This window comes from Camellia sinensis, chromosome 5, assembly GCF_055761805.1.
Source record: "Camellia sinensis isolate YWXY chromosome 5, ASM5576180v1, whole genome shotgun sequence".
Taxonomy (NCBI): Eukaryota; Viridiplantae; Streptophyta; class Magnoliopsida; order Ericales; family Theaceae; genus Camellia; species Camellia sinensis.
The window spans coordinates 164,125,937-164,141,724 of record NC_138965.1 but is presented as its reverse complement, the minus strand read 5'-3'; the positions used below and the strand labels follow the sequence as shown (position 1 = coordinate 164,141,724).

General features: G+C 42.8%; 2 protein-coding genes across 2 annotated transcripts; both read left to right on the top strand.

Moving 5' to 3' along the window:
- The first annotated feature begins 308 nt into the window (after nt 1-308).
- LOC114282314 (leucine-rich repeat extensin-like protein 5) lies at nt 309-3,280 on the top strand. The gene has a single exon (XM_082870340.1). The coding sequence runs from the start codon at nt 547-549 to the stop codon at nt 2,830-2,832; it is 2,286 nt and encodes a 761-aa protein (XP_082726466.1). The 5' UTR covers nt 309-546; the 3' UTR covers nt 2,833-3,280.
- A 6,963-nt stretch (nt 3,281-10,243) lies between these two features.
- On the top strand, nt 10,244-14,799 carry LOC145790963 (uncharacterized). The gene is made up of 3 exons (XM_082870339.1): nt 10,244-12,899; nt 12,987-13,569; nt 13,679-14,799. The coding sequence occupies exons 1-3, from the start codon at nt 10,920-10,922 to the stop codon at nt 14,701-14,703; spliced, it is 3,588 nt and encodes a 1,195-aa protein (XP_082726465.1). The 5' UTR covers nt 10,244-10,919; the 3' UTR covers nt 14,704-14,799.
- Nucleotides 14,800-15,788: the final 989 nt, after the last annotated feature.

The window sequence follows — 15,788 nt, the reverse complement described above, 5'->3', positions numbered from 1 at the left end:
ATTTTTTTTTACAGATTTGAAATCTGAAATCTGATTTAAGAAATTGATGAATTGGGTTTTTTTGAATTTGGATTTTGATGAATTGGTTTTTGTTCCAGATTGCTTCAACTCTTCTTCTCCCTTCCTCTCTCTCTTCTTCCCCTCCCCTCCCCTCTCCTCTCCTCTGGTTTTCTTCAAAAACCAAACCAAACACAGACACAGACCGAAGAGAAAGAAGAAAAAGAAAAGAAAAAAAAAAACCCTCCAAAACGACGTCGTTTTGGAGGGCGACAGGAGAGTGCTACAGGGGAGTGCGACCGAAGATCCGAATTCGGTGGTGGCCTTTGAGCTGTGATTTAGCTGTCTCTCTCTCTCCTCTCTTTCTCACACGCTCCCCCAAAATCCCTAGAAAAATCCCTCTTCATTTTCTGTCTCCCCAAACATCCAACCCAAATCTCCTTCTCTCTCCTTAGATCTCCCTCCCGTTAGCATCTCACGTTCCCAACCTGAACCCAGAAAAAAAAAAAAAAAAAAAATAGAGAGAGAGATATCAATGTCTCATATGTGATGAAGAACAAGACTAACCACCATTTCTACTTCAATCTTCTCTCACTACTACTACTACTACTACTACTACTACTACTACCCATCTTCATCTTTTCTTTCTTTCTCTCCTCTGCAAATGCTCATTCTTTCAACAATGGCGGACTCACAGACACCGAATCATTATACATCAAGCAACGCCAGTTACTCTACTACAGAGACGAGTTCGGCGACAGAGGCGAGAACGTAACGATTGATTCGTCTCTGGTTTTCGAAAACCCTCGTCTCCGAAACGCTTACATTGCACTTCAAGCTTGGAAAGAAGCTATACTCTCCGATCCTCAAAATCTCACCGGAAATTGGGTCGGATCTGATGTGTGTCACTACACTGGAGTTTACTGTGCTCAAGCGCTCGACAACCACTCGATTAAAACCGTCGCTGGAATCGATCTCAATCATGGGGACATCGCTGGGTACCTCCCGGAGGAGTTGGGACTTCTCACTGATCTCGCATTGTTTCACATAAATTCGAATCGGTTTTGTGGAACTGTGCCTCACAAATTCAAGGACTTGAAGCTTCTCTACGAGCTCGATCTGAGCAACAATCGTTTCGCCGGAAAATTCCCTCTGGTTGTACTGAAATTGCCGGTTTTGAAGTTCTTAGATCTTCGATTCAACGAGTTTGAAGGCAATGTACCAAACAAACTCTTCGACAAAGATTTAGATGCTATATTCATCAACCACAATCGGTTCCAATTCGAGTTGCCAGATAACTTCGGGAACTCGCCGGTGTCGGTGATTGTGGTGGCGAATAACAAGTTTCGAGGATGTGTTCCGGCGAGTCTGGGGAACATGTCGAGGACTTTGAACGAGATTATACTGATGGAGAATGGGTTGAGGTCGTGTTTGCCTCCGGAGATTGGGTTGTTGAAGGAATTGACAGTGTTTGATGCCAGTTTCAATGAGTTGATGGGGTCGTTGCCGGAGACGATTGCGGGAATGGTGAAGTTGGAGCAGCTTAATGTGGCGCATAATATGCTGTCTGGGAGTGTTCCGGCGAGGATATGTAAGCTTCCAAGACTTGATAACTTTACGTTTTCTTATAATTTCTTTACTGGTGAGGCTCCAGTGTGTTTGAGCTTGCCTGGTTTTGATGATCGGAGGAATTGTTTGCCCTCGAGGCCTGCGCAGAGGTCGCCGGCGCAGTGTCGGCGGTTTTTGTCGAAGCCTGCTGTGGATTGTAGTGTTTTTAGGTGTAAGCCTTTTGTTCCGTCACCGGTGGTGCCTTCGTCTCCACCACCACCACCGGTTTTTTCACCTCCTTCCCCACCACCCTCTCCTCCCCCACCTCCTCCCCCACCACCACCACCACCACCTCCTCCACCACCGCCACCGTCACCGCCATCGCCATCTCCTCCTCCACCGTCGCCTCCCCCACCTTCTCCACCGCCGCCATCTCCTCCACCACCGTCTCCATCTCCTCCTCCACCGTCGCCTCCCCCACCTTCTCCACCGCCGCCATCTCCTCCACCACCTTCTCCACCTCCCCCATCACCTTCTCCACCCCCACCCCCACCCCCACCTCCGCCACCACCTCCCCCTCCACCGCCACCACCTCCCCCACCACCGCCATCTCCTCCTCCACCTTCTCCACCTCCACCATCACCTCCTCCACCAACATTGTCTCCACCTCTCCCACCTTATTGCATCCACTCCCCACCACCTCCACCGCCAAATTCACCACCACCTCCACCTCCTCCCTCATATTCTCCACCTCCTCCTATTCCCTATTATTATAATTCGCCACCGCCTCCACACTATTCATCACCACCTCCGCCACCACACTCACCACCACCACCGCCTGTTTATGCCTATTCATCACCACCACCACCGCCTACTGTCCATTCTCCGCCTCCCCCAATTCATTCACCACCACCACCATCTCCACCACCTTGTATAGAACCACCACCACCACCTCCTCCTCCACCTTGTGTAGAGTACTCACCCCCACCACCACCCCCCTCACCATCACCCTCACCATCAATTCATTACTTGCCACCACCATCACCTCCACCACCACCACCTGTGTATGCTTCTCCACCTCCACCTTCCCCACCTCCCCCAATTCACTATAGTTCTCCACCCCCACCCCCAATTCACTACCACTCTCCTCCTCCACCATCACCACCACCAGCTCCAGTCCCATGTGAACACCCACCACCACCACCTCCTACTCCCGCATACGAGGGGCCATTGCCACCAATCTTCGGGGTTCCATATGCATCTCCCCCACCACCACCTTTCTATTGATTCTTTTAAGAATTTTCCTCTAACCTTCCTCAAAACCGAGCACAAAATTATCAGTCACATTAGCTTAGCTTTCATTGCTTCTATTGCCTCACCAATTAGTTCTTTGCTGGCCTCCAATCACCAAAAGACATTGTTCAAAGAAGAGATCAACTGCATTTGTGTCGGCATGCTACTGTCAATTGTTGATGAAGAAACAGAGAAGTGGTAATTTGAATCGAAAGGGGTAAAGAACAGAAAGTCCCTCTCCATATTTATTTGAAATTGTTAAATCATATAATTTGAGTTTGCGAAATAAATTGGTAGAGAAAACGACGAGTAGGTTTCAGGGAATTGTATGTATAGAGACAGCCATAATCAGGGCCAGAAGATGGCAGCATTTTGCTGCTGATTCTGGTTTGTGGGTTCATTGTTATCTTCTCTTCTATATCATATCTTTGTTTATTTCCAATTTAGAGTATATTCATGAGCATTACCTGTAGTATTCAATTTTCAGAATCTAGTCCATTCCTTTCACTGATGAGATTGGAGTCTAATTCAGATACACTTTTGGGTGTGTTTGATTGGACGGATTGGATAAGGGGATTAGAATCCATTGGACTTGAGTCATTGGACTGTGAATTTCCGGATAATTTGGTTGGATTGGATATGTATGCTGTGTTTGTTTTTTCATTGAATTAGATGTCTGGAAATGATTATTTTAGTGAATCCAACGTTTGGTTGGACGGACTGAATAGGATAAATGAACAAAAGACTATTTTACTATTTTTTAATTATTTACTAAGTAATAACAATATTAAACATATCTTTAATATTTTAATTATTTTTAGCTAAATTAAATAAAAATGTATTTTATTTTATTTTTTACACAATTAAATAAATTTATTTTTTAAATAAAATAAATAAAATATCAATAAAAATATATGTTATTTTTTTAATTAAAATTTTAAATAAATTTGTTTTTAAAAATAATAATAATTAAACAATGAAATTAAATAAATTATCTATTAACATTTAAATAATGAAATTAAATAAAATATAAACAAAATTTTAAAATAAAATATCAATAAAAAATTATTTTAAAAAATTAAATAAATAAAACATCAATAAGAAGTTAAATAAAATTATTTTACTTTTAAATTGAGACATTTAAATTTTATTGAATTTTACTAAATATAATACATAATTAAATAGTAGAGGGTCAAAATGGTCATTTTATCACCTAATCCCAACAGTAAATTGTCCTCCCAAAACTATTCCACACCCCGCCGGGATAATATAATCCCCCATATGGGAGATAAGGAGTCCGGTTGGACTCAATGTTCGGCAGACTAAAAAAAAAAACAAACGATGGACTATTCACTCTTTCGGATAAACAATCCGAATAGTAAATAGTCCTCCCCTAATCCCCCCAATCAAACACACCCCTACTCACTCTTTTGTGTTCATGTTTTCATTTAATTTTTTGTTTTTGTTTTTTGTGTTTTTAAATATGAAGCAAGCATTGAACACTATGATGGTATGACTGCGAATGCAATTTTGAGGGTGATGTTATGCAGGGAACATCATGTGGGCTGATGATTGTTAATCCATTGGGCAAATTTCTCTTTATTAATCTTGAAATGGAACAAATTTCCAGCTGGTGGAGAAATGATTTTTGGACTTTGATCTTTGTGTTATGAGATATCTGTTTCGGCGGAAAACATTTTAAAAGAAAAAAAAAATCTCATCTTTGATTGCAAACCTAATATTAATGTATTAGTAGTTGATATTTGTGGCATGAGATCTCTGTCTGTTTCAGCATAACACAGTTTTTAAGAAAACATTTTCTACCAAAAATATTTATGAAAAATGTATAGGATTTTTCTACAAAATGTTTTCCTATTTTTGGTTTTTACTTTGAAGGTAATGTATTAGTGATTATATTAGAGGTGGTGGTTACGGGAAAAATAATGGTACGGTGATTTTGACAAAATTTTATGAAGTCATTTATCTTGTAAAAAAAAAATATTTTTTACCTAAATGAGTTTTATTTTTCATTAATTATAAAAAATATTTTCCATTAGCTTTTATTTCTCCTCATATCAAAATTTTATAGTAAGATAAACAGGAAAAGGTTACCATCTTGTTTGCTTGGTCTAGCAGACGAGTCATCCAATCGCGTGGTCCTAAATTTTCAATGGGTGGCCATTATCAATTACACCCATTGATTGAGGTGCTCTGTTTTACCCTGACTTCATATCTTTTCACAAGAAATATGAATTTCAAAAAAATTGGGAACTATTCAAATTCAAAACATGTTTGCTTCAAATTCACAGTTTTCCATTGGAATGTGGAATTTCACTGCTATTTAAATAATGTCAGTTCATTTAAATTACTTTTAATCCCATTTTTCAGCAGAATTGCACCATTGGGTACTGTTCTTTGTGCCTTCACTTTTGAAAAATCAAAGCATGAAAATGACTTTTTTGTTTTTTTAGATTATTCCTTTATGTTGAGTCTCATTTTTCAGTGAATGTACCCATTTGAAATCCCACTGGCTGATCTTGTCGTGCTGTTGGTATTTTTATGCTATTCCCTCAGAATATGTTCGGATATGAGATACAGAAATGAGGGCTGAAGGAATGGTAAAAAATATTTGGCTTGAGATGAATTATGAATTCAAAAGTCTTAGGTTTAATTTCACTCTCTAATTTTAATTGACAATATGGTTTGTGAGTGACTGTAAGTATCTTGAATTTATTCTCCATGGATGGATTTATTATAAGAGAGTATTGTTGGGACTCAGGTGACCCATGTAAGGGTCATCTCAATTATCCAAATTGCTTATTTTGTAAGACTAATCAAGCAACTCATTTTTTTAAAAAAAGGCCAAGCAACTCATTAATGCAAAATACCAGTTCATCTATGATCAAAATGATTGGATGATGGTTCCTAGTGAACTCCACAAAATGAATAGTACAACTGAAGTACCCCATTTGAGCCCCCCAATAGCACCTTTCCAATATACTCTTTTATAAGTAGGGAGGCAATCAGTTCAGTACGGTCCGTATTTAGGTAAAAAAAAATATCAAATCGATAATGTCAATTATATTATTTTGAGCATTAATATAAACTGTTTTTCTCAGCAAACCGCATCAATAAAAAGATTTGGTTCAATGCAATCTAATCAATTTAGAACTTTTTCAATTTGAGACAAATCCTCATTGGCCATCCACCATCACTAGCAATTGAACAATACCATTATCTACTCCGCCCTACTTCTCGTCCTCACTGCTACCACCATCTCAAAACCATTACCTCTTTTGACACCATTGAACATTTCTCTCTCAAATTCAGTGGTCATTACAGTAGATCTAAGGAAGTAAAAGAGACAGTAGAGTGTGGGATTCAACTTGGGGCTACCGTGGTTGCCATTTGTCCAATTTTTGATGGACTTTGGCCAATAGAGCAAATTAGATAAAATCAAAAACGTTAGGGATCAAAGTAGGAAAATAATTAAAAGAGAGATATAGTGTAATTTATCTAAATTTGTATAATAATAATATTTTATAATATCACATGACAATCAACGCAACACTACATAATAAAAATGAACGGATGTTAACTACCTAAGTAAAGTAGGAAAATTTAAAAATATTATAGATGAAAATTGAAAAAAATTTACTGAAATTTAAGAACCTCAAGTATAATTAACTAAAAAATACAAGCAGCAAACACATTGAATTTACCAATTGGCTGGTAAGATTGATCTAGAAAAACTTAAAAGTGGAGCTCATGATGTCCTTCTAGACCATGTCAAAGGGCAAAAGTGGGGTTGCTTTTCCTATAATGGAAAGTCCTCTATCCCATTCAAGTGATTGTGTCCTTGTACAATGACCCTAGATTATATATATAGATCCCCAGTACCAAAAATTCAGTGATTTGATCTGGTATTTTTCCTACATTGCATGTGAAAGTGAGGAAACTGACAACACATATCTTGGGATTTTCTCTATGTACATGTCATTTTCTCAACTAAAATACATTTTCAGATTGTTTGGGAAATGAAGGCAAGTCCAACCGGTAAATCTTCCCAAAATATGTCTACTTTCCATTATTAACAACTTCTCTTTGTAGGAGAGGGTTCAAGAAAGGAGTTGAGAAATTCGAATTCTCTGGAATATGATAAAAGGCTTAGATTCTTCAATAATCTCAACTTAGGAACACAACAACAAAGGAGATGATGGAGATAAGAGATTGGGTGAAGAAGAAGGCAAAATGGCTAGAGAATAGAATAATGGCAATGCTCTCCCATTGATCTCCCACTTTCACTCTCAAGGTTGATAATGGAGAAGGGAAATTAGTTCTTTCCCAAGAGTTAAAAATCTCCAAAATCCATGCCTTGTAAAGCTATGGGTGGGTGCTATTTATAGGCACCTCATGATGTAGGATGGAGCCCATGTGCAAGGCACATGGGGGATATTCTCTCTAACCACCTTGTCCGAGGGGGTGACTTCTCCGAGGAGGTGACTTCTCCGAGGAGGTGACTTCTCCGAGGATGAGAAAACCCCGAAGAGGAGATCACTCCCTCGGCGAACCCTTCTTCTTAGCCACACCTAACCAATGATCCCCAATCATCCCAAAGGGTCAGGGGTAGTCCCAGAGGACGTCCTGCCGCAAAAATATTGCCGAGTCTCATGGACCCCCCGGGGTCGTGCCACCTCGACCCGGGTATAGGCTAGTTTAACCGAAGAGTGAATTTATCTCCACTCACCGTCCTCGGGATCGGGTCCTTTGTTCGAACTCCATTACGCCCATGGTTCTGGTGCGTAGATCCCGGAAAGCTCCGAGCCCGCAAGTGTTCTGGGACTCATTAACGGAGCGGCTTCTAGATTGCATCTGAATCCGTTCGAAGCCAAGTGCTTCGGATCTCTAGATTCGTAGGTCCGAATCCTTTCGAGTCCGAGTGCCTCGGATCTCTAGGCTTGTTCAACACCCTTTCGAGTCCGGGCCCGAGTAAGTCTCTAAGTCTCTAAGTTCGTGGATCCGAACCCCTTCGAGGCTTAGAGCGATTCAGCCCGTTTGATGGCGATAAATCTAGGCCCACCGATTCTTGGACTTGCAATAAATTCGGGCCCACTAATCTTGGGCTATTGGGCCTAAATAATTTAGTGGGCTCAAATTAGCCCCTCTTACATTTTGCCCCTTGCGTGTATGAGAAATTTTAAATTTCTCAGACATGCATACTGTCATTTCTTCGGCCCTGTTTCGCATCACGTTCCCAAAAAAAAAAAAAAAAAAAAAAAACATTTTGTCACGACAGAGCCTATGGATAAAGTTGATGGCGCACTTCAATTTACAGAAAAAATTGACAAGCAAAAATTTAATTTTTTTGTACTCTTTTTTTTTTTTTTTTTTTTTTTTTTTTTTTTTTTTTTTTTTTTTTTTTTTTTTTTTTTTTGGGGGGGCTCACACGTGCCTTTGTTGTTTGGCACACACGGATAATGCTCTTTTTTTTTATTTAAGGAAAGTGCCAAAACCCTAATCCTTACAAACTTTGCACAGCCGCCACACCCATTTCAGCCTTTCTCTTTCTCTTTCTTTCTTTCTTTAACCCAGCTTTTCTTCTTCTTTGAACAAGACCAACCCAGCTTTTTCTTCAAGAACAATCTGCTCACTGACCTCCATTGCATCTCCAGTCTCCGTCTCTGCCATCGTCACTGAAGACACTCCGACGCCACCGACATACCGACGCCGACTCCTCTGCGACGTCACTGCCATTGCAGGCCTCGACTGACCAGCACCGACGCCACCGCTACTGCCGACCTCGACTGCCCGGCGCTGCTGTCCGTTGGCTTCTCTCCCTTGCAGCTCCACCATCGGTGCTTCACTTCAGCCTAGCGAGCTCAGAGATTCGGGCACGCCGGATCTTGGCCTTGTTTGTCGTGCCCACCAGGTTTGAGCTGGATTAAGTTTAGAATTTTTTTACAGCATTCATACTTGCAGAGTGTCTCATAGTCATTTTGCTTTGTTATATAGGTTGTTGAAGACGGATATGAGTTCTTTGCTGATAGACAACTTGTAACTATATTTTCGGCTCCTAATTACTGTGGAGAGTTTGATAATGCTGGTGCGATGTTGAGTGTGGATGAAACTTTGATGTGTTCATTTCAAATATTAAAGCCTGCCGAGAAGAAACCAAGGTTCGGCTTTGGAAGCACTACTACAGATAAGTCAGGAACTCCTCCAACAAAGACCAAGGTAATCATCTTCCGATTTGATGCTTATAGCCGCTGAAGTCCATCACTGCTTGTGTATCACTTATTGTCTCAACTCCACTGTTGCATGATTTAGCGAGATTTGTTGCGAAGTTTGACCATGTAGTGAAGGCTGGGGTTGGATGCAGTCAATCCAGAAAATTCTGTCAGGTATCTTTGGCTTTTCATTCTAAATCATCAACTATTTCAAGATCACTAGATCTTCCGAAACACCCGCGGACACTGCTTTTATTATCAGGTGGCTTCCAGGGGACCGTTGATCCTTCAGTCTTTAGACTGAAAAGTCTCCGGGTTCTAGATTTGTCTTTCAGTGGTATTCAGAAATTGTCAAGTCATATTGCTATTTCACAGCATCTAAGATACCTTGACCCCTCCCAGACATCCATTAAAAGATTGCCCAATACCTTAACCAACCTAAAACACCTGCAGACTTTGAGGCTATCAAGGTGTTCTCATCTGCAGGAGTTACCTGAAGGAATGCACAATATGACTGATTTTTTTTTTATTTTTTTTATTTTTATTTTTTTTTTATTTTTATTTTTATTTTTTATTTACTTTGTTGCTTGACAAACTTTGGACAAATATATATATATATATATATATTGATTATCATATATATATTTTTTTGTTTAGACCTCGGATTACCCACATTAGCCTTGGCTTGTGCACAATCAATCGCTGCTTCCGGCTTCAGCTTATCCGACGTCGACCACGCACGTTCGCCCTCTCAACGCAACGTGTGTGGTCTTGCCCGACCTAGCTCCACATCGCTGCTTCCGGCTTCAGCTTATCCGACGTTGACCACGCACGTTCGCCCTCTCAACGCAACGTGTGTGGTCTTGCCCAAGCCTAGCCCAGTCTTGTTGATTACAGTCTGTAAAGCCTCTCTGATTTCAGCTTAAATTTCCAGTATCGGCTTCGGACTTCACCTCTCTAACTGCCCAAATTTGTAAGTATGACATTCAACCCCTTCTTCCGAATATAAGTATATTTAAATATATATAAATATATTTTTGTGGCAATGTAGAGGGCTCAAGCAATCTGATGAAAATAAAAATAAAATAAATAAATAAAAAACTGAATCTGAATATGGACTCAATTTTTGCGGCAATCCCAATGATATTTTTTTTTTTAGCTCAAACACCGTGATTTTGGCCATATGGAAACATGCACTAGCACTTGAAACCTTATTGAGGTGCTTGTCTTGAACATAATTTGTTGAACTTTATCACCGAGGAAAGGCCGAATATAACTTGTTGACTAGTATTTGAGCTCCATTTTTGACATGGAGAGAGAAAACCCTGGACTTATGAATATGGACTTTGGAAAGGACATTCTTGTAATTTGCATAATGATCCATTGAATCTTGCTACTGATAAGCAATGTAATATACTTCGGATCTCGGGCCTGAAATTTACTATTGAACTTCACTCTGTCCAAATTTTGAGCCCCATATAAATTGGACCTTTAATATAGAACATAGTGACTTTAAGAAATTGACCCAATTGAACTTCATCATGAAGCGACCTATGACATTGCACCTCTTATTGATGATAGAAGACGAAAATCTATATGTTGATGATGCACCCATTGGTATTAAAATTTGTTGAGCTTGAGGAACACCCGAAAAAAAAGAATTGTTGATGACTTCCGGGGTTGAACCTGGACTCTTGGTGTAAAAAATTCCTCGTAGAATTTGTTGAATTCATGGACTCTCAGAGAAACGAATAGTTGATGCCGAAATTTCATTCGAATGTGTTGCTTTAATTCCAATATTCTGAATTTTAATACGGTCAACTCCTTACTATTTATACCTGTTATTTCAGCCATATGTCTTCTCGAAAGAAACCCGCTGTCCCGGGGTCATCGGAACCGGCTCTCATGAAAGAGAGGGATGTACCTCCGGCATCTGAGTGGAGGAAATCTCCTTATTTTGGTCGGAAGGACCCCTTCTGGCGGGCGGCTACCTCCACCACTTCTCTTCTATCTCCGAAGGCGGCTCCATTATGTCTCACTGAGGACACTGACTCTGGACATGAGGCCCTCATTTCTCCTTCCTCGGTGCTACGCTTTCGGATTGAGCAGGGGGACTTTCCATACTGTTATCCTCAGTTCAAGGCCTTCTCAAACCCTCCTTTCGGTTGGCAAGAGTGGGTCGATGATGTCCTCTCGGACAAGAGCCTCTGTCAACGACTTCAGGAGGCCCGGCTATTGATCCCGGTGAAAATATCTAGATCTCTATCTATCCGTCGCAACAATGCTAGCCTTGAAGCCATGGCTCTTCGGTGGAGCACCGAGACACACACCTTTATACTTGGCCAGCACGAGATGGGGCCCACCCTTGAGGATGTGTTCATGTTGCTGCGTCTGGAAGTGACCGGCCCTGATGCCTTCGACCCTGAGCAGACACCCCCCGAAGATGATTCTTTGATCCAATCTCTGAAGCTAAATCTTCAAACTTGTGGTCGGTGGAGTTCTGTTTTTGATGGTTCAGCGAGGAGGACTAGTCGAGTAAGGACGGACCGTGCCTCCTATACTGCATGGATCCGTCACTTCTTCAAGGATCTTCAGCCCTTGGCCAGAGATGCTGATCCTGACTCTCGGGAGTATGAAGCCGGTCCGATGTATGGCTCCAGGCTCTATTTCTTGGGATTTCTGGCTTGCTTCCTTTCATTCTTCATTCTTCCGAGCACACCTCCGGATTCCCTCAATCCTTTCGTCTTTCCCTTGGCAGTCAGGCTCTTTAGAGGAGATCGGATCCCTTTGGCTCCCCTATTTCTTGGGAATCTCTATTATCGGCTGGATCTACTACATCGAGATATGGTTCGCTCCGTGGGTCGATATGAGCCTGTCTCCTTCATTCACAGCCAGTTCCTACTTTGTTTCTTCTTCGAGAGGTTCCCAAAATTTGCCCCTGCTCCGACTGTATTCGAGGCGGAGGTTCTTCGGGAGATAGTGGATAAAGATGGCATCCCCGTGCTCGATACTGATGGGTCTCGGACATTTGAGAAAGCGAAGTCTTGCCAGCCGTTGATTACACGTTGGTCACGTACCATTTCCACCTTATCCTTGAATACTCTGGTGGATGATCCCCGACGCTTTGTGGCACGGCCGTATGTATGCCCACCTGTAGGTGTGGCCACACCGCTTATCTATCATGGTTCCTCCCGCTCGGTGTCCTTTCCTTTGCCGAAGAACATCCCTGCACCCTTTGTTGATATGCTGATTATGATCCGTCCGAGTTCATTACCGGTGTGGCATGAGGAAGGCGTTGATAGTGCCGTTTATAGGCCTGACCGTGTAGCATGTCAATTCGGGTTTGATCAATGTGCCCCGGGGCCAGCACCTCATTTATTATCATTTTCAGAGAGCTACGGGCGCTTCAGTCGCCGGCTTGTACACACCGTGCTTCCCATATCCGGCTCTTTGACGATGCCAGGCTTGAGCCGAGTAGGGGGTTTCACCCCCTCTTTCAGGCGGTATTGGCAGAAGAATATCGATGCGTTTATTGCATTTGTCCAGAGCAGACCGACCGTATGTTTGCCTCCGCCGATTTATAAGAAGGATTCTTCTCTTCGGCTACCCGAGAGCCGAAAATCTGACCACATGTACGAGGGTTTCTTCACTTCATCTGCTCTAACTGACCCTTCTGCTCGGGCATCTGCTTCTAGCTTGGCAATTACTTCTCCAGAGCCAGTCCCTTTGAATAAGGCCTCTGGTCCTCGGACGACCCGCCTTAAGAAGATGGCTCACAAGAGGACTTCTGATGCCAGTCCTTCCGCTCCTCGCCTTTCCAAAAGGCTTCATGAGGTACCCGAAATTCTTGATTTGAAGCTACTTTCCTTCTTGCGACTATACCTTCTAAAATGAAAACTTTTATTTGCCCATGTTGTGTAGGATCCTGCGGTTGTTGACGTTCTCGGTACCGTGGCTCCTGGCCATGCTGCCTCCCCCAGGCCGGACTCAGACTTGGACGACACCCTCCCTTTGTCTGCAAGACTTGTGAAGATGTGCACCCCTCGTATAGCAGTTATAGATGACGATGATGATGAGGCTGAGTCCTCCGATCATTTTTGTGACCTTATTCCACGCACGCGTCGTCATCGCCCTACCGTAGCTGAGGAGGAGCACTACCTTGGTGACGAGTTTATTGGGGCTCACCGTTCTGATGTTGAGATTGCTGGAGGGACTGATGCCACAGAAATTGATGTCGCGGGCCATGCTTCTAGAGGCGATGTAGAGATGAGGTGCGCCTCTGGGAATGGTGTGGAGGTGGATGTGCTAGAGATCTCTGAGACTCGCTCTGGCACTTATGGTGATTCTCATCCTCCGGCCCTCCTTCCTTCTTCAGGGATGACTACTACTGTTCAGGCTTCATCAGACATTGAGATCGATCAGGTGGTCTCTACACGACCAAGTGACTTTGTTGATGCTAGGAGTCCTTCAGTTGCCCCTGCTTTGCATATTGATTCTCCCTCTGGTAATCTTTCTTTCTGAAGTTTGTCATTTACTTATATCTGTGAGAAATCTTTACTTAAATGACTTTCCTGTTCCCTACCTCTAATAAGGCCTTCTTATCTTTTCTTCAGTGTTAGCTGCTAACGGGGTCTTGCCTTCACCTACCTCAGACTCTGCTCCAGTGTTAGCTGCTACCGGGGTCCTGCCTTCACCTGCCTCGGACTCTGCTCCAGTGTTAGCTGCTACCGGGGTCCTGCCTTCACCTGCCTCGGACTCTGCTCCAGTGTTAGCTGCTACCGGGGTCCTGCCTTCACCTGCCTCGGACTCTGCTCCAGTGTTAGCTGCTACCGGGGTCCCGTCTTCACTTGCCCCGGACTCTACTCCGACTCTCTTTGTAACTCCTCACGGTTCTCCTTCTCAAGGGGGAACACCTGCCTTTGAGACGACTGCTAGAGGTTCTTCATCGCCAGTGCCTTCAAATATTTTGGATTTGAATCTCAGTGATTTCCACATTGATAGTGATGCTTTTGGTCTTTCCCCTTATCGTTCGGCATTCTCAGGCTCGGGACCTCTGCCGGGAGTTACCCCTCCGGGTGGTTCATCTAACCCGATAGACATTGGGGAGATTCCTGAGACTAGCAGCTTTCCGGCCCCAATTCCTCCTTCAGCTTCTGGCAAAGTATCATTTCTCCATTATTGGGTAGCTCCTGAGTTTGCTTCAGTTCTACAGCTTGTGCATTCAAGTTACCCGGAGACCTTTGCTTCATTTGCTTGCCAGTGTCCACTCATTCAGACTGCTCTTCTCGAGTCTTTTGCCACTATCTTATATAGCTTGGACACGCAACGGTTGTGTGACCTTAATGGAAAAGTAGTCGAGACGGCGTATCAGGGGATCTCTGACATGGAGCGTCACCAAGTGGACTTATCATGGCTTCGGAAGCGCCTGGATATAGCTTCGAACGCCAGTCATCGGCTGGAACTTATGTCTGTGCTTGCCTCTTATCGCACCTCTATAGATGAGACAAAGGTAACTCTTCGTGAACTTGAGTCGGGTTATGCTCGGGCCTTGGAGACTTTAGAGGCACACTCTACTGTTTGTCCTCCAGATGTAGATGTGACGGGCAGCTTCTTCGAAGGTGTCTTTAGGAAAGATTGAGTTTTTTTTTTATCATTACTTTCTTGCCCCTTTCGATAAAAATGTTTTATCTAGGACAATGCAATGAAATGACAAAATTTTTGTTGTTTGGATATTTTCGCATTGTTTTCTCATTCTACTTGATAAAATATTTATTTCGAATGATAGAACAATCATATGCACATGTTTATAAAAGCTGAAATATTCTCATTAGTTCTTCAACTTTCTTGACAAAAGCATAATAGATTCACTGTAAGTGATGGGATAAAACATACACCATAGAGAAAACCAGCTTCTTCATAACGCAAGGGAAATACAACCTTTAGACAAAGTAAGAAAGTGAAAATGAATTTCAACATAGATGAGTCCAACTATGGGTAGTAATGCTTGATAAACTTTGCATTGAGCGGGCCAGTTCGGAAGCCGTCTTCAACCCTTACAAGTTTGTAGTACCCGCTTGAGCTTGCCTGAACCACCTTGTAGGGCCCTTCCCATTTTGGAGAAAACTTGGGTAAAGGCTGTCCTCGCATGATTGGGTCTACAATCTTCCATACTAGATCACCTTCTTCAAACTTCCTTGGTACCACAGTCTGGTTATAGGCTCGGGCGATGGACTCATGATACCTTTCCATGACTTTTGCAGCTCTGTCATGCTTTTCCTCTAATGCTTCCAATCTGGTGGTTCGAGGCTCCAATACCATTCCCGAGGCGAGAGCCATTCGAGCAGATGGCGTTTCCAACTCTATAGGTAACACTGCCTCGGACCCATACACAAGGGAGTAAGGAGTTGCTTGAGTTGGCTTTCTCTTCGAAGTGCGATACGCCCATAGGGCTACTATCAACTGTTCGGACCAAGTCCCCCCAAACTCATCCATCATCTTGCTCAGAATCCTTATCAGTGTCTTGTTTGTGGCTTCCGCCTGCCCGTTCCCTTTTGGATAGTAGGGTGTGGATTTGTGATGCTTCACTTGGTAAGTCTCTAGGAGGCTCTTCACATCTTTGTTTATGAAGGGAGTGCCGTTATCCGAGAGGATGGTGTTTGGTACTCCAAATCGGCAAATGATATTCTCCTTGATGAAGTTCGCGACTGCAGGCCCCGTAGCGTT